Source organism: Leptonotus elevatus, chromosome 13 (genome assembly GCF_054856555.1).
Source record: "Leptonotus elevatus isolate MCC_2025b chromosome 13, RoL_Lele_1.0, whole genome shotgun sequence".
Lineage (NCBI taxonomy): Eukaryota > Metazoa > Chordata > Actinopteri > Syngnathiformes > Syngnathidae > Leptonotus > Leptonotus elevatus.
Window position 1 is genome coordinate 2,958,679 of NC_141251.1, and position 24,802 is coordinate 2,983,480.

Sequence of the window (24,802 nt, forward strand, 5' to 3'; positions counted from 1 at the left end):
AGCCCACAAAGTTGTCTGCCAACCCAGACACGCATTTGGCCTGTTGGTCCACCGACAGGATTTTCTAAGCATAGATGATAATCTCAGCGACAGTGGCAGATATCAGCGGTCCAACAATTAACACACAAACACAACCTCACTCCATGTTAACTTATGCATGCAGTTACACACACACACACACACACACACACACACACACACACACACACAAAGTTATCCAAACACTGGCTGTTGGGCAGAACGCCACGTCGGGTTTGGCTTCCAGTGAAGGGTAAGCAGCATGAATCGCTCCGACCAAAGAAATGCCTCCACTGATCAGTCCCATATGTGCTTGGCCTTCGTTTTGTATCACGCTTCCACACTTGCTCTCCGAGGGATCGAGAAATGTAGGTCAGAACACAAAAAGGGCAGCCGGACTCGTGCGATCAATGAAGAAAAGGCCGACTTTTAGAGTTGGAGCTGACCTCAGCTTTACGCTAAAGCAGTCGCAGGAGTACGGTTACAAGTTGAAAGCATGGGTGGAAAACCTCAGTTCGGGATAAGACGCGATGGAAAATGTAAATATCTCGGAGGTTAAGTCAGCTTTCATCACCTGTCTGCTGAAGTTGAACACGCAAAGCTTGTGGGAAACCTCCTGACAATCCAGCACCTCAACAACCCATTCGGTAGACGTGGAAAAAGATGGGAACAACCCTGATGCTAGTTAGCTCGCTCCCTAGCAGGTAAACAAGCACCGCGGGAGCTAGCTAGGGAGCTAGCTAGCTAGCACCTGAAAGTAAAAACCTTGCCACAATTTGGCTTTAGCTCCTGATGCTAGCTAGCTCGCTCCCTAGCAGGTAAACGAGCACCGCGGGAGCTAGCTAGGGAGCTAGCTAGCTAGCACCTGAAAGTAAAAACCTTGCCACAATTTGGCTTTAGCTCCTGATGCTAGCTAGCTCGCTCCCAAGCAGGTAAACGAGCACCGTGGGAGCTAGCTAGGGAGCTAGCTAGCTAGCAAGCACCCGAAAGTAAAAACCTTGCCACAATTTGGCTTTAGCTCCTGATGCTAGCTAGCTAGCTCCCTAGCAGGTGAACAAGCACCGCGGGAGCTAGCTAGGGAGCTAACTAGCTAGCACCTGAAAGTAAAAACCTTGCCACAATTTGGCTTTAGCTCCTGATGCTAGCTAGCTAGCTCCCTAGCAGGTAAACGAGCACCATGGGAGCTACCTAGCTAGCATCAGGAGCTAAAGCCAAGCTGTGACAGAGTTTTTACTTTCTGGACTTGGATTTGCCACCTCTGCACAAAATTGATATATTTCAACAAGTTTAGTAAGTAATAATTTGTGTGTTCTGAGTTTTTGCACAACTTTATGGTAGTTTCATCTCCTTAAAAAAAAACATGAAATGTTAATAATACATTTTGCTTTCAAACCCGATTTCTCGTTCAGGATCCAAAGTGAAAACTTGCAAAAAAGATTGCCATAACATTTGCACATACCGGCTAATAAATCATAAAAGACAGAACATGTCACACAAAACATCATGTTTAACGACAATGAAAAAGCTTACAGAATTGTACTCGACCCAATAAAAACTGACCAGGATCCAGATTTTGGGTTTGGACACTCGGTTTGGGTGTAAGGATACTTTCAAGTGTCTGTAAAGATATTTTTCCAAGGCTTCAACTGAGGCTGAATTACAATTTCCTGGAAAATAATTGACTGTTGTAAACATAACCAGTGAAAGGCAGAATCAATTCCTGGCCGACGGGTCCGAAAGAAAACGTGCCTCTGTTCTCTTCCGCTGACTTGGTGTTCTTTGGATGAACAGTTTTCGGGACGCCCGCCGCCAGCGGCACTTTTTGCTGCTTATGCAAAGAGCTGTTAAGCGCACCGAAGTACGGCCAGATAAAGCCCGACGTGTTTCAGCAGACGCCGCACAAATACGCGCCACTTCAAATCTCTCGCACGCACGCAGAGTCTTGTTGGTTTTGGTGCGGCGCGGACCGTAACGACCACGGTGTTGAAATACGTTTGAAAGTTGACGGACAAGTCACGCAGGCGTTCGGAACGTTAATTTTTTTTTTTTTAAAGAGTGAGGCCTTCTGCAATTTTTCTCCATCAACCAGGTGAAGATTGTGAGACACTACGAAGGTACCGTTTGAAACACAATCATGCTGAAAGACTCGAAATATGATAATAATAATAATAAAAATGAAAGCAAGCAGCATTGGCAGGATTGCTGCAGGTATCATCAAATCTAATTTGATGCTGTTTAATGCAGTTTTTAATTTAATTAATTAGTAATGTCCACGTTGTACTGCATATACTGTTATTATATAAGGATTGTGCGTCGATTACAATTTTTGGTCGTAATTAACTAATTTGCTCCCGAAAATGTATAAATACGTTCTATTTTAAATATTACAATGCTCCCAAAGATGCATTTATAAGGTTTTATGTTTTTTTTTTTTGAATATATGCTAGATTAGACTGAAGTGCAGGGAACGGGTGAAGCACACTTAAAACATTTAAAATAGAACGTATTGGTATGTTTTTGGGAACAAATGAGTTAAAGGCCTTAATTTTAGCCAATTCCATTTTTTAATGATCTTTAACAACCCAGGCAAATCCTGATTGAATTTTGCTGGATGCGCATATTAGTTTTAGCTAACAGCATTAGCTTCTGATAAGTCCATCCAGCTGATTTGAAGAACTGCTGCATGTACTAGGAAAATAATTTTTTGTGTGTATAAGGCAGCTTTATTTATGTAGCGCATTCCATAACTAATTTGCTTCACACGTAGTTAAAAATACAAAATTCAAAGGCTTTTAAAAACGAAATAATTTAAGACGTTTAAAACCAAAGGGGGGGGGGGGGGGCAGAAGCATTTAAGACTTTCAAAAGTAAAGAAATAAAAAGTAGTTTACTAAAATGACTACAAGAGCATACAGCATCACAGCAAAATGCCGATTCACCATGTTTGTTTTTAACTCGAGGCACCGCTAATTGACCCGAGTCTGCTGACCTTAGAGGCCTACTGGATTTACTTGCCACTTCCCCGACACTCTGGGGCCTCAGTCATCATGGTAACGAAAGCCAGACTTGAATGGCACTGAAATTCTTTGATTTCCTCGCCGTGTCCGTGTTATTAAGGCACCTGGGAACTGTTTTCAATTGTGAAAAAAAGCCACAAAATGTCTCCTTTGAAAACAAAAAAGAAGCTGACTCAGAATGGCGGGCATTTGCGTGAAGACGGATGAAAGGAGTTCTGAGCCTTGGAACGTGTGAAACCAAAAACGAGCACTTAGGTCCAAACATTAGTTCGCAACGCTCTGAGCCAAGTGCGTTTAAAGAAAATATACAGTATATGGACGTCCTAAAATCAAATGTGCTGGAATCGTTTCCAAAACTAATAAGTGCAGCGTGTATAGGAAGTGTTCCTCTAAAGCGCTGGCGGTGTGAGTATCATTTTGTGTCACATGAAGACTTGCTCCGAACTTACCCTGATTTTAACTCGAGCCGCCTCCACCCCTCCTGGCTGCCCCGCGATGGACACCTGTTGATAAAAAATGCAAAGCAACACAATGCAAATGAGGCCAAGACAAATACAAGCTCAGATCATCACATCACGTCAGACTACTTGTTAACCTGCTAGGAAACTAGCTAGCTAGCACGAGGGGCTAAAGCCAAACTGTGGCAGGGTTTTTACTTTCAGGTGCTAGCTAGCTAGCTAGCCAGCTCCCGGGTGCTTGATTACTTGCCAGGGAGCTAACTAACCAGCATGAGAGGCTTAAGTCGAACTGTGGCAGGGTTTTTACTTTCAGGTGCTAGCCAGCTAGCTAGCTACCTAGCTAACTCTTCGGGTGCTTGTTAACCTGCTAGGAAGCTAGCTAGCTAGCACGAGGGGCTAAAGCCAAACTGTGGCAGGGTTTTTACTTTCAGGTGCTAGCTAGCTAGCTAGCTCCCCGGGTGCTTGTTTACTTGCTAGGGAGCTAACTAACTAGCATGAGAGGCTTAAGTCGAACTGTGGCAGGGTTTTTACTTTCAGGTGCTAGCCAGCTAGCTAGCTACCTAGCTAACTCTTCGGGTGCTTGTTAACCTGCTAGGAAGCTAGCTAGTTAGCACGAGGGTCTAAAGCCAAACTGTGGCAGGGTTTTTACTTTCAGGTGCTAGCTAGCTAGCTAGCTACCTAGCTAACTCTTCGGGTGCTTGTTTACCTGCTAGGGAGCTAGCTAGCTAGCACGAGAGGCTACAGTCAAACTGTGGCAGGGCTTTTACTATCTGGACCTGGATTTGCCATCTCTGATCAGACTTCATTTCAATGTTGAGCGCTATTAAAAAAAAACAAAAAAAAAAAAAACTACTCGATATTTGCCAGTAATGCATCATATGCGATTGCTGCTCCCTTGTAAGCGATTCTATTTTTAACAGCTGTGATTGCATCTGAAAAGCAGCCCCATGCACGTTGCACTCATACAAGCGCCAAATAAATCCCATGTCAGTAAACAAACTCGCAGACTGTGTTTGAAGCGCTTCCTGACTTCCTGCTTGACGTCATCGAGCGAGCGGACGTTAAGAGCCGCGCAGCTGCACGTACTGTATATGCAGCTCAATGCCCCCCGAGGCTCTTATTACGCATGGGCAGGCTTTTAAAAAAAAATAAAAAGAAAAAAGAAGCAAAATGGGGTCTCGGGTGCAGGAAGGAAGCCCCTTGCCGATTGTCTGCCTGGTGTTGCGTCATCAGATTCAGTGAGAGTGAAAGAGGCTTGAATGCACTCCAGAAATCATGCAAATTGGGATAAAAACGATGAGCTCTGTGTATTGTGTTTTTTTTTAAACTCACATTCTCATGCTTGCTAACGTGCCAGTCAGAGTTTTATCAGACCAATCAACATCCCTCAAGGGCAGCAGAGCGCAGTGCTCTGGGTTGAACGGGAACGTTTCTAATGGAGATTTCTATTTATACGTTTCTCGCCCTGATGAGAAACATATTATTACCCATATGTCACTTTTGGGGCGCCGTACATATGCCATGAACTCATTCACTGCCATTGACGGCTATAGACGTCAAAAATTTTAGTTTAAAGTTTAACATTTTTTCCCACTTTAGTTAACAAGCGTATGAAAGCCTAGATTTATTTTTATTGTATTAGAACAGATATAACATTTGTGATTAATCGTGAGTTAACTAGTGAAGTCATGCGATTAATTACGATTAAAAATTGTAATCGCCCGACGCCCCTCATTTTTAATAATCTTTTCTTAAATAGAAAAGATTATTAAAAAAATAAAAAATTAAATTAAGAAAAGATTATAAAAAATTAGGGGCATCAGGCGATTACAATTTGTAATCGTAATTAATCGCATGACTCACGATTAATCACAAATTTTATATCTGTTCTAAATATACAAAAAAAAAATCTAGGTTTTCATAATCTTGTTAACAAAAATGGGGGAAAAAAAATGTTAAACTAATAGAAAAAGTTCAAATGAAGTTTTGACGTCTGTAGCTGTCAATGGCAGTGAATGAGTTAAATAAGAAATAAAGGTTGCAGACTAAGCCATTTGTATCTTTTTCCAAACACTTCGCATCGCCTCCTTCCCACATCGACTGGTGAAACAAACCGTCTGCCGTGCCGTGCGGTTCGTCCCTCATTGAAAAATAATCTCACAATTTCATGGCCACAACGATGGCAACGAGCGATGTTTATTAAAAAAAGCGGAAAGTCGCAATCAGCGGGGGCAGTTACGGTCATTACAGCTCGCGGTCGCGCTCGCGGCTAATCTGCGCACTTATCGGCCTTCAGCGGCCGTCTGGCTCGTCCGCGGGGCAAACTCGCCATGCGGTTACTGTCGTTTGCATCATTTGTGTTTCTCGGTATGAGGACGCCGTTGACTGGCCTTGGGGGGGCGCCGGCGTTCATTCAGAAGACGCGCGTTTTGAAGAAAGACCAAAACAATGGTGTTTAGAAGCACATCCTTGGATTGAGGTCAATGACCAAGCATCAAAATGTTTCGTGATGACCTTCAAGTCCAAACGTAAGCAAAAATCCATCTTTTATGGTTTTACGAGCATCCGTCAAAAGTACCAACCTGGTTGCTTTTCTCCGCCTGGTTGTTCCTGTTGGAGTCGGGGAAATGGATGTGGCAGCCCGTCTCCTCCATCACGCGCTTGATGTTGTTGCCGCCCTTGCCGATCACGTGCGAGTGCTCCGTGTGCGACACGTCCATTTTCAGCGTGACCCTGTTGCTCTGGGCACATACGGGGCGGATCTTGTTTTTCGTTTCTCAACTACAATTGCAAGCAGCATGTTTCTCTGTCCATTCTTTTGTCTTTTTTTAGTATTCATCACGATTTTTGTCTTGTTCGTTTCCATTGATGTTTTGGTCACTGCATTCAGCTCAACGACTAAACACAAATATTGGGAAACGAGCTCCGAGTATGACAAAGTTCCCTTCTGCAAACGACAGCAAAGACAAAAAGTGCCACTTCTGCAGAAATTGCGCGGGAATGCTGAAAAGCCGTTTGACCGTTGAAAGTGCACGGATGATTGGTTGCCCCCAGGGGGCGCCACAGCACAATCGGCCAGGGTGATGATGCGGTTGTGCTGTTGCCGTGGCAACAGAGCCTCCAACGCATATACTACTAGCGTGTCAGATTGTCAGGATGTGAGGAATTGTGACCCGAGGCAGTGGCGGCTGCTGAATTTGGTACCCGGGCCTTCTTCGCTGGGGATTCAATCCTGCCATGATCACGTTTGCCATTATGAAAACTTTTCAATGCTATAATACAAAATGCACATAAATCAGGAGCGGTTCAGAATGAAAATGTGGCAAAAGTCACTTCAGACTTGTTTTGCTAGTTAAAATGGACTGTAAGCCATTTTTGCTCTATCCAGCCAATCAGAGAACAGAGAAATGCCGATGTCATCGAGGACCAGTGCTCTGTCCGGTGAGGGTGAATTTGAAGTCCGATTGGCAAAAAAAAAAACATAGCTAATCATAACTAGACAAAAAGCAATTTCTGCAGAAATTGTGTGGGAATGCTGAAAGCTGAATGCAGATTTGAATGCATGTGCCTTTGAAGAAATTACGAAAGGACTCAAATGTGGTCCAAGTGGGCTTCGTATTTTTTTTCGAAAAGTGTCTTCTGATGCTGAAAGCTAACATTAGCATTTCATCATTTCAGTGAAAATATAATCCATTTCCTGATCTGATAGTCGCTTAGTTCGAACCATCAAATGTACTAAAATGTGGTTCAAAGCAGGGTTTGAACCCAGGTACTCCGTAGTGGAAGGCAATTGCTCTAACCACGAAGCTAACTTGTACGAATTCATGGCTAATGGCGTATTTATTTTTCGAAAAGTGTCATCTGATGCTGAAAGCTAACATTAGCAATTTAATCATTTCAGTGAAATTATAATGCATTTTTTGACATGGTAGTCAGTTGGTATACATAATAATGGCCATGGATAAGATTTGCAATGTAAAGTCGGAGGTGGGTCCTGGGCAGATTAGATTGACATGGCAACACAGAGCGCGAAATCTGATTGGACACACACAAAAAATGTGTATATTTACCTTTGTATCGAGCACCGACATAATTCTCTCTTTGGCGTCCCTCACATGTTCCCTCTTGCCGCACACCTTGATGTGTGGATCTGTCGTGCGCAGAGTGAGAGAGAGAGAGAGAAAGAGAGAGAGAGAGAGAGAGAGAGAGAGAGAGAGAGAGGGCGAGTCAGGACATAAGGTGATAAAGTAAACACAACATGGCCGCTCGGGGCCAAGCGTGTCCCAGCAGTCTGCCACCGTTGACAAATTACAGCGGCGGCGAAAAGCCCTGCGACGATAATTGCAGCTTTTGATAAGAGCGCGCTCGCGTTTTCGGCCTGCGAGCGACCGCGGCGGCGTGCGAGAAAGTGGGGGTGACGACGGGAGGGCGCGGCGGGCCGTCTGCCACGACTGTGTGGAATTATACTCAGTCCATCTGTCAGTCATTCCGAGGCGGCTGAGCTGAAGATTATGGCTTCGCTTTTGTCGCTTTTGAGCCGAAATAGCAGTTCGGCAGAAAGTAAACGCATCTTTAAAAAAAACAACAACAACAACAAAACAGGATTCAGGATGTTTATTTCAGCTACGAGTTGACGGTTACTGTCAAACTAATCGTAAAACAAAGAGAACTACACGTTGTAAGTTTCAAACGGTCACACGACTTAAATGTGCTAGCTTAATGCTAATACATAATGTCTTTAAAAATCACAACATTATTACGAAATGACTGTCAATGACTAAAAGGTGCAGCCATATTTCTATTAGTTTAACGTTTATACTACTTTTATGTTCACAAGAGTATGAAAACTTAAAAATAAAAATGTACATTTTATTGTACATTTAGAAAAGATTTATTTTAAGATTAATCGCGAGTTAACTACTGAAGTCATGCAATTAATTACAATTGAAAAAATCCAATCGCCCGACACCCTTAGTAAAGATTAGGGGTGGCAATCTTTGTATGTCTCACGATTCGATTCGATTCCGATTTTTGGGTGTGCAATTTGATTCAGAATCGATTTTTGATTCAAACTGATTTGATTGACAATTATTTTTGCTTCAATTTATAGATGTTCAAGGAATCATAATGATCTACTCCAGTCTGACTCGCTAATGCTAATTAGTGTGCTACTTGCTGCACTTTTATCACTCAAAAGAACGGCCCCACGCTGCAAAAAATAACACATTTTATTGGAATAACTTGATCATGACTTTTTCCTTCGACTCTCTAATGCGGCTACAACTTAACAAACAGTGTATCAGACCGCGTGGACCCACACTGCCCCTAAGTGGCCAAATCGGGTACAACGTGAACAGCGCTCACAATAAAGACACACATAAACAAAGGGAAGACAGTATAGAATAATTTAAATTAAATCGTTTTTGGGACATTTAAAATCGATTCTGAATCGTACTAAATGAGAATCTGTTTTTTTGGCACACCCTTAGTAAAGATGTATTTTTAATTTCTATTATTACTGTGGAAGTCGATGTTGAGGGGGAAAGATGCTGTGAATTTTTTTTTCAGTTTGCTATCAAGAGAAATAACACAAGGGGAAAAAAACTTAATTTCAATGTTGTTACCGCCATTTGCATTTTTTCATAAAAAGAAAAAGAAAAATCTGATTCCCCCCCCCCAAACCACAAAGACTAATATTTGTATGAAAAAAAAGTTAAAGTCATCGAATATAAAGCAATTAAAAAAAGAAAGTGCAAGTATGCCATGACCACATATTTTTACACCTCCACGCAAACGAACTTATTGCGCAACCCGAAGCCTCATACGTATTTCGGTAGCAAGCGAGGACCGCTTCGACTTATTAAAACGACACTGAACGGCTTCCACAGACAACTTTCCGCTCAGATAAGCATACAAAGCGACGGCAGCCAATGCTTACATCTGTGCTGCATTGGCTACGTCTCACTTTTGGGACCCCTGCGCAATCAAACACACACACACACACACACACACACAATGACACACAATGGTGTACTACACACATTGGAGGAAGTCCGTAAAGACCCCTTTCCAGGAATCCCCCTCCCCTCCCTTTATACATACACACACAGCACTTGCAGCATCTCCGATTTACAGCATGGCCTTCGGAGAAGACTCTCTGAATCCCAATTTATTGTTACAACGTCGCCCCACATTCTGTGGACCTCTTTAGCGCATGTTTAAACTTTTCGGGTACGGGGGGGGGATCCCGAGTGGGGGCAGAACAATTTGTGATGACGACGGAATTTCGAAGTGTATGGAAATAACAGAGAGCCAGAACACAACACGACCCCCCCCCACCCCCCCCAAAAAAGAGGGAAAAAAAGCAGCCTTTCACATTCCTGCATGACAAAGCTTGGACTAACCTCCTGTAATGCACAATTTGACCATGAGAGGGCGCTCCTCCAGTGTCCCCACTCTAACCTGCAGAGCACCATCTGGTAAAGATTAGCTGGCTTGCAGTTGTGATGTCGAACACCCCCACATTTTTCAAGCAAAGCGTGGCGTGGGCTTTTTTTAAAACATTTTTTTTAGGGGGGCGGGAAGCGGAGTCAAAAATGTGCACCTAACAGCTTCATTTGGCACCCGCAACGCCTACAAAAACAAACACAAATAAGAGCAGACGTGCAAGCGGCTCAAGGTGAGAACTCGCAGTCACACAAAGAAGGAAACTTTTGACGCAAAGCTCACTACTGGAAACGGATAGTATGGCAAGATGTCTTTTACATGAACACATAATGTACGTCTTCATGTTATACAGACATTTCAAAAATGGTCTCAAAATTTGACAAAGTGTGACAAAACTAATGGCTTGATGTGAAACGTGTCCAACAAGAATGTGCAGCCAGGTGCACTTTTTTGGAAATTCAATACAAAAAAAAAATGTTTAGATCCATTTAAATCCATTTAAATATCAAATCAATTTTCTCCATTGAAATGAATTGAAATACTATTAATCCGTTCCAGCGCCCCCAAAATGCTACCATTTTATTTGTCATGTGTTTTTATGAAGAACACGAACTTGTGGGATGTGCGCATACGTACATCAAGGTTGGCCAATAAGTATCGCACCTGATACCGACATCCTTTAAAAGTACTTGATACCTTGAAATAAGGCCGGCATTGCCCCAATACAGATGCCGGGTATTGATACTCACCCATTCCGGTGTCAAATAATGTGCTTTTTTTTGGGGGGGGGGGGAACACACTAGATAAAGTTATGATTATAACGTGGAGCTGAATAATTAAACAACATTGCAATTGAGCAAAATGCAATTTTCAAATAGCAAAGGCAGCAATTTGAATAAAACGAATTCTTAATTTTTTAAGTTTAAAGAAACATGAACATTCGAAGGGATAAAGTCACACATTTGTTTGCATTATTGATGTCATCTGATTTATAAATTGCTGCGCTCACACTACATATAATAAATACATTTAAAGAATGATCAAATATTCAATCACAATTGCAATAATATATATTTTTTTAAATTGTAAAATACAACTTGAACCCATTCTCCACAAATATATGCATTATTATTACATTTATTACTGCTAAATTTGGGATGTGTTTGCTACGTTGTGACCGGAAGGAAGGAATTCCCCCAGTACAGGCTTTCCAAGTAATTAATCACGCGTTAAAAAAAAAAATTGTGGCGCTAAAGGAACTTGAAATGAACTCATAATTAACGCACTAATTTTGACATCACTCGTATTTCTTTTGATTTTTTTTTTTTTTTGTGTATATGTAAACTTATGAGCACGACTGTACGCCACTTAATGACACAAAAATGCTATCAATCGTCACCAAAATTCACATGCACATCTCGTCAACTTCAACCTCTGAAAATATCAAATATCAAAACAATTGCCGCAGTAAAAAATTATTTAAAAAAATTAATTAAAATAAATTAAAAAAAAAAAAAAAAAACTAAACAAACAATTGCCGCAGTATTTTCGATTTTACGGGCATGAAGCCTTTTTCTCACCATACCGCGCACTCCAAGGTATTTCAACTTACAAGCACAACTTTGTAAATAAGTCAAATGAAAACGATGTGAGCCACTCTTGTGCTGACATGAACTCAATTTTGTGCATCTTTCGATGGCTATTTTTTGTTTTCAATGTGTGCAACTTCCAGGCGAGGTTCCACCGTGGCCCTGCAGCCGATGAATGATTGGAAATTTCCATGTTCAATGCGGTGCTTTTATGGCATTGCAAGTTTTGTGTAAACATGTGTCGTTACCTTGCTACCAAATTGTTGCAAGCTGAGGGAGAACATAAAACTTGCAGCTCGGAATGTTTTTCATTAGAATTCATTATTAATATTATTATTATTATTTTGCTTTCTGCCATGAAAATTGGATATGAAAAGGTAGGATTACTTTTCTGGTGCAAAATCACCAAACGGCCTTTTTGGTGTCATTTATGAAATGTTTACATTTTTGAAGAATATTTGTTTTCATTGGCCTGCGCTGATATTTAAAGTTTTCCTACTTTAACCGAGGGATCTTTTTTGAACCGCCAGATGACGCATCGCTAACTTTTCATTTCGCCCCCGAGACCAGCTTGTTAAAAACGTGCGGTCAGTCAGTTTCTCACATGTCTTCTTCCAAGAACACATGTGCTCATAACTGTTTGACAATGGCCAATATTTAAAAAAAAAAAAAAAAAAAAAAAATGATGGCGCCATTCCGGACAACACGTCAACAGATGATTAAAAAGTGATCAATTTAGCGCACGGGACGCGCGCGTGCCAGGTGATGACGCCGACGACTTTGTGCGAGACGACTTCTTATGTCATTTTGTCAAATGTCTTCTATTCCGAGTGAGTGAGGAAGTTGCATAATGCCGTTGGACCGCACATCTGGCTTGAGGACTCGCGCATTGGCAATTCTCCGGTGGGCAACAAAGTGGGCGTGGCTACAACTCAGCGACCAAACCTCGCTCCAAACGAGCGCAATCATGTTTTATTAGTAACGCAGCACTGGAACAACTGACCAATGAAAAGAGTCGCCCACCTGTCCGGATCCAGAACCATCCATCCACTTAGTTTGCAAGTTAGCTGGAGTCTATACCCTCTGACTTTTATTTTGGGGACGAGGTCGTAGACACGCTGGACTGATCGCTAGCCAATCACAGGGCACATCCAGACAAACAACCGTTCATTCAATCATTTTCACACCTAAAGACAACTCGAAGTCGTCAAAGAACGGTAGCGAGCGGTACATTTGGTACCTGGGCCTTCAGTAGTAGGGACTTTCCCTGACCTAATCCAGTTTTGAACTCATTCACTGCCATTGACGGCTATAGACGTCAACAAGAGTACGAAAACCTAGATTTTTTTTTTTTATTGTACATTTAGAAAATATATAAAATTTGTGATTAATCGTGAGTTAACGAGTGAAGTTATGGGATTAATTATGAAAAATTGCACATTTTTAATAATCTTTTCTTCTTTTTTTTTATTTTATTTTTTCTATTTTATTTTTCTCTCTTTTTTTTAAAGAGCTCAGTATTGTTCATTCGGTAATGTCATCATCAGTTTTTTTTTTAAAGTAATTTAATTTTTATTTTTAATAATCTTTTTTTTCCAAAGAAAATATAATTAAAATTTAAGGGCGTCGGGTGATTCAAATTTTAACTAATAGCATGACTTCACGAGTTAACTCACGATTAATCACACATTTTATATCTGTTCTAAATGTACAATAATAATTTAAAAAAAAACTATATTTTCATACTCTTGTTAACAAAAGTGGGAAAAATGTTAAACTAATAGAAATAGTCCAAATGAATTGTTGCCCTCCATAGCCGTCCATGGCAGTTAATGAGTTAATGACACCACTATCCGATCACAATTTTAGAAAAACATCAATAGCATCCAAAAACACAATACCAACCAATCAGATGACGGGAAAATGATGATGTCATAGAGGACGTTGGGGCGGGCCACGTGAAGACGAATTTGAAATCAGGATTGCTTAAAGAAGCCTCATTGCTAATATAGCTAATATAGTTTGTTACATCAGACAGCACTATTGATTTTGGAGGCCTGAGATTGGCAAGGCAGCACAAACAGGCTCAAATCGGATTCTGCTATTTCTTCTTCTCCTACTCATAGCTACTAGTTAGCTACAGCTAGCATTGCTTTTTTCTACTAATCTTTCTAAGCTACTAGCTATCTACAGCTGGCATAGCTCCTTCTATTTCTTCTTCTACTATTTCTTAAGTACTAGCTAGCATAACATCTTCTATTTCTTCTTCTACTATTTCTTAAGTACTAGCTAGCATAACATCTTCTATTTCTTCTTCTACTATTTCTTAACTACAGGTGGCGTAGCGTCTTCTTTTTATTTATTTGAATTCATAATTTCAAATACAAACAATTAAGGCACACACTGTCATACAATTTTCATTAAACAGTCAAAACAGCGTCAAAGCGCAGCCTCTTCTATTTCTTCTTCTGCTACTCTTTCTTTGCTACTCGTTAGCTACAGCTAACTTAGCTTTTTCTACTCATCTTTCTTAGCTACCAGCTATCTACAGCTAGAAGAGCATCTTCTATTTCTTCTTCTGCTAATTCTTAACTACTAGCTAGCTACAGGTAGCATAGCCTCTTTTATTTATTTATTTATTTATTCATCATTTTCAAATACAATAAACTCAGTGCCACAAACCGCAATGGCTAATTAACGTACTTTTGGGGCGGAAACGTGCAGTGAATCGTGAGAACAACGTGGATTTTGGTAAGCGGGTCCTTGTGACTACACATGGTGAGGTTATTGAAAAAACACCACTCAGAACAAAGTGTTTCTGTTCCATGTCTTTTAAGTTGCTTTACAAATTCTGCCTTGACCCTCGTAAATCATTCAGCGAGGCGTTTATTGTTGTCAACGTCATTTCCAATGTAATGATCTCTCAGCATTTTAACCATTTTAAGCAGGAATTAAGAATTCACCTTTGACACCAAACTTGGCGAGAAGCGAAGGCGGGGGGACACGCGCTCACCTTTTTTCGACTTTGCTCCGATCTTCAGTTTGGAAGGCCAGGCGATCTGGGTTTGTGTTTCATCCATAATCTGCAACACAATTCACATGAATGAATGTCATTGGGTGGGTGCATCGGGGTCAAAGAGGTAAAAGCTCATCAGGTGCTCTTTGGTTTACGTGCAATAGATTTGGAGAAAATGTTGGTAAGGATGGAAAAACAGCTTGACGTTTTTTTTTATTATTTTTTTTTTTAAAGCATATAATGCACCTCAGTAAGGCCCAACTGATTAATCGGCCTTTTCAAAATATGAACTAATTGGCTGAAGTTTTGCCAATTAAATAAATTTATCTGACCTACAGAAGAATATATATATATATATATTAGAGGTGTTAGAAAAAATCGATTCGGCAATATATTGCAATATTACAGCACGCAATTCTCGAATCGATTCGATATGCGGCCGAATCGATTTTTAAACATACATTTTTTATGGAAATATTCAACAAAACTTAGGGTTAGGGTTCACACGTTAAGCATGGAAGAATGTTATATTCAAAAAACATTAAGCCTTAATATTTGATTTCAGTGCTGTTCAAACATGAAACAGACTGCAACCTGTTTGTTAAATGCAGTGACTCAGTTATAAGCCTGAATTTTCAGATAAATAAATACATTTTCATACAAATCTTACAGTGTACGTCTACAAGTTTACTGATTAGCATTTTCAAAATTTGAGTAAAAAAAAAAAAATCGCAATAATCAATTTATAGATTCGCATCGGGATTCATCGGTATCGCCAGGTACTCGGCAATTCACACCCCTAATATATATATATATATATATATATATATATATATGACAAAAAAAAACCCGGAAACATTTGTCAAATTTCTTCTGATTTTTGGGTGAGGTAGGGAATGCTTGAATGTTTGTTTAATGTTGTAATTATTATTTTTGAAACAAATAATTGAAAAATCTGCAAATTAAGAACATTTCAAAAGAGCTATCGGTCGATTAAAGTGGTCAGCCGACTTAATAGTTTAATTAAAGGAAAGGATAATCCATCACCAAATATTGCTAAGGCATCAAACGAAAATCCATTGACGGGCAAATGGAAATGAGCATCGAGGAACCGTCAACCTTCAAACAACTGCAACTTTAACACACACACAGAAGTAGCAACACATAAACAGAGCCAGCAACAAATCCGGTTCAAACGTGTCGGCTGATTATAAGTTGCACACAACAACATGCGAAAGCCGCCAGCGCCAAATTGCACGAGAGCCCCTTGACAAGTGCAGTCGTCGTAACCAGGAGCACATGCGAAACCCGCGTTCAGAAAGCCAACCTGCGACCTCCCGCCCGCTCCTCCGTCCAACCACAGGAAAGCTCACCTTGCTTGGCTACAAATCCCCAGACAAACCTCTGGGGCGTTGCTCGCCGAAAGTTAGCAGAAAGGGAAAAAAATTCAGATGTTAACGTTGAGGAGGGGAAAAAAAAAAAAAAAGCGGATAAATCATTTATCTTTGTTTTCATACTTTCAGACATCTTTGAGGTGAAAAAGGCAAGAATTTGTCCAAAGTGCTCCCATGTCTGACACCGGAGCAGCTTTTAAAACGTATTCCTTCATATTCCTCAGTGGTCCGCAGCAATAAAAAGTGAGCGGCGTCGTGTCAACGAAAAGTGCCAAGTGTCAAGATTAGCTGGAGAGATTAGCAACAGCGCTAAAGTCATGATAATAATTCACAGCTTTTTCCCTGAAGGAGGAACTCGAGTCAAAAATGTTCAACATGACCCGGCTGACCTAAAAGTTTGGGAATTTTCACACGATAGTTTGTTTTTATTTTATTTTTTAGTTATTTATGTGTTTAATTTAACTAGTTTAGCTAGTTCTAAAGTAGTAGCTAGTTCTGAACTGAAGAGAACGGTTGAAGCAATGGTAATTATTACAAGAAACGGCCAGCAGGTGGCACCAGAGTATAAGAGATCAGCCAGGGCCATTTTGCAAACAAGCCTCACTGTTTTAAACAGATTTATGAATAATGATGAAACTTAGCTATATTCTAATGCTAATATGCTGCAAAACGTAAACAGATAGAAATATGCTTTTTTTTCCTGATGAAAGAAAATACTCTAATCTTTCTTTTGGTAGGTTCCATGTTTTATAGCAATAGAACACAATTTTCTGTGGGCCTTGCTAAATCAGTCAAATTCCAGTTAAACAGCCGGGAGCGAAAGAGGTTGCTTCAGTGAAAATGGCTGCGATTGAATGAGCTAGGTAAGTAAAGTAAGTTATGTAAGTTTTTAGTTTTTTTTGCTTCAAAAACATGCTTCGTTTTAGTTTAATTCTTTACTGGTTTTAGTATTCATTAAGTTTTCTTTTTGTGTCTTTTTTTTTTATTGTGAATTTCTTCTGTACAAAAAAAATATAAAAAAAAACGTGTAGTAAAAATTCAATAAAAAAACTTTGCTAAAACATTCATCCACAAATCAAATCCAAGTAGCATAAAGAGTGCAGACTTTCAATTAGATTTCCCTTTTTATTTTATTTTGTTAACAAACACACTTTTTACAAGTTTAGCTACAGTAACTTCAGTGTTTTTTCTAGGATATTTTTTTTCAGCAGTTTTTTTTAGGGGTTGTGAAAAAAATAAAATAAATCACGACACGGACATTTATCCGTCGATGCGTGTGCCGATCAGCGAAAATTCACCGCCAGTTCACAAAACCCACGAAATTCCGATGTTTTGTGGTCATCTTTTTTTTACTTTTTTCCATCCGGTGTACCGCCGCGTGCTGCATTCCCAACCAGCCTTGAAGGAGCGACGACTAGGATTTAGGAGCGGCAGGCCACCGCTACTAAATGAGTGTAGAGGAAACACTGTTTTTCATCAGTTTATGTTAATTAAAATAACCTTGTTTTAGACTATCGAGGGCACATTATTGCAAGGAAAATGTCAGACTTGAGTTCCCCTTTAAAAACATTTTGTAATTTAACCGGTTTCACTTGCCAAAATGGAAAACAGCCCGTGTCCTTAAGGGTGGGGTGGAGGGTTTCGGGGGGGCTACAAATTAAAAAGGGAAGTGCTTAAATTCCACCATATGTTCTTGAGGGCGTAGTCGCGTCTGTCCGTCGTCGTGTCTAACGCAAACTGACAGCGCGTCCTCGCCGAGCGCGACACATCGCACCAGCGCGTCTTTCAAATCTGACCGTCATTTCGGACACGTCCGTCCTGCAGTCGCATTCAAGCCGACGGGGGACACAACCTTGCATTGGCAAAATGTAAATGAAATCTTTCTGTTCTGCTTTGAAATCCTAATTTGCATAGCAGAAGTTTTTTTTTTTTTTAATTGTATTTATTTTATATGGAGCATGTGTGGCATTATTTCCGCTTTTGCGGCGATTGGATCAAGCTGCACATCTGTGGACAGTACAATTGTTGTCATCTAATAGCAACAAGAATAAAAATAGAACGCAATCAGCAACGCTTGTGAAGTACGAGGTTGACGTTACTGCCAAATTTTTTGCAAATGCAACACAGAACTCCGTTTCAATATGATAATGTGGAATAAAAATGTTTTGGGTTTTTTTTTCATTTCAGGGTCATGCTGATGCGTCCAAAAGGGGAAATAAGACAGCAAGGCAAATCGATGAGCCGGCCTGGCACTGTGATGTCATTTTCAGTCCACAGCAAGTGACAAAATGGCCGCCCTCTGCGATGGATAACAACAGGCGGCTTTAGCTGCTTTACTCATATTCCACAAATGCAATTTTAATCCCATTAAAATCAAAATTGGGGGGTACATAGAACATATTAAGAACATTTTTGACTTGACTCCTCCCCTTTAAAGTTTAGCGTCAAACTGAATACAATTTCACACAACTTTACATTAAAGTCCGCTAGCCTAATGCTAACACGTCATAGGAAACGACATAGACAGGTTAACAAACGGCATATATGTGTCATAACACTTCTAAAAACGCATATTTGAACACAAAATTCCCGCAACACACATAGACAGACAATATAGCAATACTCGCAGGCATATATTCATTATCGACGGCAAAATAATGACGAACGTAGTGCTGGATACCGAGTCACTTGGTGTCGTTTAGTTAGGTGAAAGTCTTTATACTGCCCCTGGTGGCCAAATCATGCACACCAGAGGGAAACACAATTAATGGGGGGGGGGGGGGGTGGTGTAGTGAGTTGGATTTAGAAAAATAAGTAACATACGTAAAAAAGATCAATTACAAAAATTACACATACAATCAATTACTTGCAAAAATCTAATTCAATGAAACTGGATAAAAAAAATAATAATCTGCCTCACAACTGAGCGGTTCGAATCTTGACTCCGGCCTTCCTGTGTTCGGTTTGCACTTTACGTTCTGAAATATTCACATTTATTACTATCTTATCGCATAGTAATCTGAAGTGGTCATCAGTGTGCCCTCCAGTGGACCAAATTAGCAACAACAATGAATTATAACATTTGTCTTCTGTCCAGATGGGCCAGTTCTGGCCCGCGGGCCTCAAGTCCGACACCCCTGCTCGAAATTGTCCAGAAGTGAGAATGTTGAGTGCGAACAGCTGTTCGTCTACGCACACACAATACGTGCCCTGTGATTGGCTGGACAACACGTCCACGGTGCGCCCCGCCTGTTGCCCAACATCAGCTGTGTTAGGTGAAGGACAAAGAAGGTTCGAGGTCCAAAAATCTCAGCTTTGACCCTTTACTTTTGTTTTACTTCTTCTTCCCGTACTTGTGTGGGTTTTTCTCCCGACAGTCCCAAAACTTTAAAGACTGACTCGTTTGTCTTTATGAGCTCTGTAATTGACTTGCGAGCAGTCCGGGGTTGTGCGCACCCCAGGGGCGCACCCCGCCTCTTGTCTAACATCAGCCCGGGATGACCGGCAACTCACCGCCCATTTTAGTGAGGACACGAGAAAATGGACGAATGGAGGACGAGGTACGAACAAACCCAATAATGAACTGAAAAGCGTATTTGAAAGGACGCGACGGCTCCGATGACTTCCCCAAACTCTCGAAGCGTCATCGGGGACGTCTTTGAAAAAAGAGGTCCTTGTTCAGAGAGCGCGAGAGACATTTCCTGTTCAGCGCTGCTGTTCTTGGCGGCGGCGAGCAGATGGGACTGATTTCTGTCAAGACCACACACTGCTTTCATGGACGGACGCGGTTTCTTTTTTGATGAAAAGACTCGCCGACAACCCTCCGAATGCACAAAATTCCGTTTTACCTTTAACGCGACACCTCTCTCTTTGCCGACGCCCCCTCGCGGAATGCGTAAATAGAAAACGTCGCCGCTGATTGGTTCCATCGCACAGCCTTGACATGATGATCGCCTCTTAGAGGTTTCCAGCTGCTGTGCGAGCAAAATCAAACAAGATTTCCTTTTTTTTTTTTTAACGTCCGGGACTGGAAGTCAGCACATGTGTCGGGCGCACGTGACCGTGCACGTGCGCGTCGGTATGCGTGCACGTAGTATATCGCTGCAGCAATCAACATGGCGGAGGCATGTTTCTTCCTGGCCCGCGCTGCGATGGCGCAGCTGTTGTTTCAGCTGGAACGCGTGTGTGTGTGTGTGTGTGTGGCAGCGGGACGTCGCGAGTAGAACTTTTTTTCTTACACGGCAAGTCAACCGACATGACGTTTTTTTCGCAGAGAAGCAGAAAAAAATAATAAAATAAGAAAATCCCTGCTGGCCCTGAAGTGGACTCAAGGTGCGTTCAATGAAAGTGAATTATTTTGTTCCCAGTTTGTAGCATTCGGCTAATTGGCAGCGTAATGGAGAAGAGCAGAGAAACGCACGCGCACACTCAAGCAACGTTACGCGTTGAGTCACGCGAGTGCCAATGTGTTACCAATATTTAAAACGGATGACATCAGATGCAGTCAAATACAGGACTTCAAAAATAAGACATGCAATGTGAAAGCACATACAGTGTATACATAAATATATATATACAGCACTTACATAAATTAACATGTACGCATCCTAATATTTTGAATTAATAAAAAATATAAATATTATTTTGCCGCTTTTGCTGATTTTTGTACCGTTTCCGTACTGATATTGAGGTGTCTTTATGCAGGAAGCCAAAATTTCTTCCTACGTGTTACTACTGTGAACTAGTAACTAGTAATAGTGAAGTGCTAGATGTTCACCCGTCGAATTTCGCAATGCCACTAAGCAGTACGAAAGGCACACACAGTTATCATTTAATGCCTCCTCATTAACATGTCGTTGCACGGCTCGTGCCTAAAAAAGCGTACCAGTTCATGGACTTTAAGCGGGACAATTCAGTCGAAGAACTCTCTTCCTTTTTTTATTTATTTATTTTATTTTTTTATTTTTTATTAATTATTTATTTATTAATTATTTATTTTTATTTTTATTTTTTAAAGAGCTCAGTATTGTTCATTCGGAAATGTCATCATCATTGCTCTTTATTTTTATTTTTATTATTATTTTTTTAATATATATATATATATATATTTTTTTTGTATGTGGGTGAGAATGTGTATGTGCGTGCGTGCGTGCGTGTATTTGTTAGCTCACCAAAAACCTATTAGAAAAAAATCCCATACCGTTCACCTAAACCGAACACCGCCGTCAGGAGACCCGAGAGGACCAAAGAAAACCAAAGGAAGGTGAAATCCAGCACCGACCAGACACCACCCACCGGGCCACACACAAGAACTCTCTTCCTCGTAACACATTGTTACTTTTCCACTAATGCATGATATTTCTGCATCCTAGCATGGAGCTTGCGAAACATGGCCGCTGAATGCACGTGATTACGTACTGCTCGTCATCCCGTTGGTTTGGCGGTGACATCATGAGGTTTTGCGCCGCTGTGGACTCAAAGGAAGTCCAGTAGACGGTGAGTCAGAGTGAGAACTGGGCCTGGGGGGGGGGGGGAATGTGGGGGTGGACTTTTTTTTTTCTTTTTTTTTTTTACTGCGCCGCTTTCGTCCGTTTCGACAAGCTTATTACTCTTCCGCCAACTGTGGTACCTTCATTTAAAAAAAAAAAAAATAATAATAATCCAGCGTGCGCCGCAGCTAGCTTAGCATGTCATCCACGCTGGAAGAACGCGGTCAAACTACCAGTTTCCATTTTTCAACAGCTTCAAGGTATGGCACGCAAGCACTTCATTCACTTAACGCTACACGATAGCATGGCGCGGTCCAAAGCCGTGTTTATTTTCCCAGCCTTGAACGAGGCACGGACGGTTGGACACGGGTCACGCTATCTGAGGGGGCGATTGCGCACAAATGGCTTGAAATGGAAATGCGGTCTTTTGCGGTCATTTTGCGGTCTCCCAACTCAAAACAGCCTCGCGCTCGTTTCAAACTGATGATTTAACCTTGACGACGATGTTGAGGTCTTGCGACCTTGAAGGGGGCCAAAGTTGCCACCCCCTTTCCAGGCACATTTGCTTCTCGTGGCTCTGTGGCGCATTTGACGGGATTTCAACTCGTACCGTCGAAGCACAAGAGGTGGAGAGATTCCAACGAGTAAAAATTCCTTTCGGAGGACACTTAATGCACCTGCTTTGCATTACTTTTTCCTTCAAAAATGTGCGGCAGGAACTCTTAAATTGTCATCTTGCCTCTGCATCATGAAGTCCAATACCAAATACTTGAAACAGTCAAAAACCGCTAAGACGTTAAAAAATGTTGTCAAAAAGTTTATGCACTGGAGCCTTCCAAGCTTTAGACATTTTTTGACAAACACTCTGGGCTGACAAAACTCCTCCATTTTGAACACAATTGTTATAAACATGACAGGATTAAACTGTCCATTCGTCCTCGCTGGAAGTTTAAGATTGGGCCAAACCAGTTCCCATTAGAACACGCCATTCACATTTTTGGGGATTATTTCAACTCCCAAAGTTTTTGTTTGCGACCTTAAAGATACTAAAAAAAAAAATCAAAGCAACTCAAAGCTTGTATTGAGAAGTAACTCGTTTCAATTCAAATGCATACAAATCCTTTTCCTTTAGCGACCAATTCTCATTTTCAAGCGCTATCGTTCACGGTCAGAACTCGAACCCTTGGAATCCTTTATGCTATTTAGCGTCACAAAAACGGTACTTTTTCTAATGGTTGAAAAACAGTGCAGTGTTGCGAAGCCTTTTGGGTGGTTTGGGGTTACTTAAAACGATTAGCGATCACGGCTGGTTGGAAATTTGCAACCAGCGTTGCTTCCATTTAGCTCAAATGGGCTCGGGTCGGTGTGAATGGCAGAGGTACGATTGGTTGGCGAGTGGTGACTCGTCCGGCGGGGTTTACCCAAAGTCAAACATGGGAAGGCTCCAGTTTATAAAGTAACCCCTTAATGAGGACAAGAACTATCAAATCTGGAGGAATGGAAAAAACTGCTATGAATATGTTGCTCATTGCTTAATGTATACATTTTAACTTAAGATGAGATATTACTTTTATTTGGGGTACAAGAACATATGAAATATTAAAATAAAAAAAATAAAAAATAAAAAATAAAATATATATATATATATTAAAAAAAAGAAAAAAAAAAGAGCAATGATGATGACATTTCCGAATGAACAATACTGAGCTCTTAAAAAAAAAAGGTAAAAAAAAGAAAAAAAAAGAAAAGAAAAAAATATATGAAATATTTTGTTCGACGTGGGCTTACAGGATTATTTTTGTTTTCATTTTCCTATATTTAAGAGCAATATTGATGCTTAAAAAGTTTGCATAATGTTATAGAGGCTTACAATAGAACGAAATGTACTCTTTAGGAGTAAAAATATTTTTTGGGAGGTAAAAAGTTCGGGAGCCGCTGACACAAAATCGATACACGTCATGAAGTAATCAAAACGATTCCGAGTCGTACGATGATAAGGCGAGTTGCTGACTAAAAGTATTTGGTGTACTCAAAAGTTTCAGAACATGAACTAAATCCTCTCCGTCCAAACTCACGTTTGCAAACACAAACGTGCGCTTTGTGTTCCGTTACATAAGCGAGAAAACGACCCCGGGTGTTGTGTCAGCTGCGTTGCCGGGGATCAAAACGCGGCGGCCCGCGGCGATTCAACGTCAGCGTCGGTTCCATTTCTTTTTATGTTTTGTTTGGATTTGTAATCAGGAACAACTGGACAGAGCACCTGACGTGCGTGTGTGCGTACGTCCCCTCACACCCCCCCCCCCCCCCCTACCAGAAAAGACACCCTTTAACACTCACCTTCTGAAAGAAATCCTCCCCGCCGTTGACTCTCCCCTCTGAGGCAGCTGGAGCGGGAACAGAGAAGAATAAAAACCATCAAATAAGTCACGACCTCGCTCTTGACGATCGCGTCTTCAACGTGGCAGCGTTTATGGTTGCGTCATCGGTGCCGCTCGTTTTACAGGAATAGCGTGAAAGTCATTGTCTGTCATCCCAAAAAAGATTGGAAAACAATCCCGCGTGACCGAATTGATGGAGAACAGGGCAACGTTGGTATCGCGTGACACGGAAGCCGGGAATGGTGAAATTAATACAAGGTTTGGGCCAATTTGTCGTCGACTTGCACTCTTTGCCGGATTCCTCGGCACAATTCTGGGAATGCCTCGGAAAACTGCAGTCCAGGAACGAATATGAACCACATAAGAAGGGTCCCGGTGCAAACAAAACAAAAATCGCAATTTACAAGAGCTTGAAAGTCTTTTTCCGAGCACGAAATAGAATACGGACGAACGCCCTCAGCCGGTCCTGAGATTTGAACTGCAGCTGGTTGTTAATAAATGTGAACCACGTAACCTTCTCGTAAAATAGGGTTGAGGTCAAGTATATTATTCGCACGCACGCACGCACACACACACACATACACAAAAAATAAATAATAATAATAAAAAAAATAAAAAATAAAAGAGCAATGATGATGACATTTCCGAATGAACAATACTGAGCTCTTAAAAAAACGAGAAAAAATAAATAAAAGAAAAAAAATAACGCACATACACATACTCACCCACACACACACACACACACACACAAAAAAAAATAAAAAATAAAAAAAATAAAAGAGCAATGATGATGACATTTCCGAATGAACAATACTGAGCTCTTAAAAAAAAGAGAAAAAAAAAAGAAAAGAAAAAAAAGAAAGAAAAAAGTATATTATTCGGGGCAGTACACGTAAAACAAACTGTCTCATCAAATAATTGTGTAGGATGATGAATTGTAATGATATATAAAGAAGCCATGCCAAATACACTCAGTAAATGTGTAGGAAATGACAA

General features: G+C 40.9%; 1 protein-coding gene across 1 annotated transcript in view; it reads right to left on the reverse strand.

Annotated features, from left to right (window-relative positions):
• LOC147163481 (protein bicaudal C homolog 1-like) overlaps positions 1 to 24,802 on the reverse strand; it is a 62,416-nt gene that overhangs the window by 24,592 nt on the left and 13,022 nt on the right. Inside the window, exons 2-6 of the mRNA XM_086093758.1 lie at positions 23,766 to 23,812; positions 14,543 to 14,612; positions 7,564 to 7,643; positions 6,076 to 6,234; positions 3,485 to 3,538 (exon numbers count right to left, since the gene is read on the reverse strand). Coding sequence (XP_085949884.1) covers positions 3,485 to 3,538; positions 6,076 to 6,234; positions 7,564 to 7,643; positions 14,543 to 14,612; positions 23,766 to 23,812 — 410 coding nt within the window. The remainder of the gene's footprint in view (positions 1 to 3,484; positions 3,539 to 6,075; positions 6,235 to 7,563; positions 7,644 to 14,542; positions 14,613 to 23,765; positions 23,813 to 24,802) is intronic.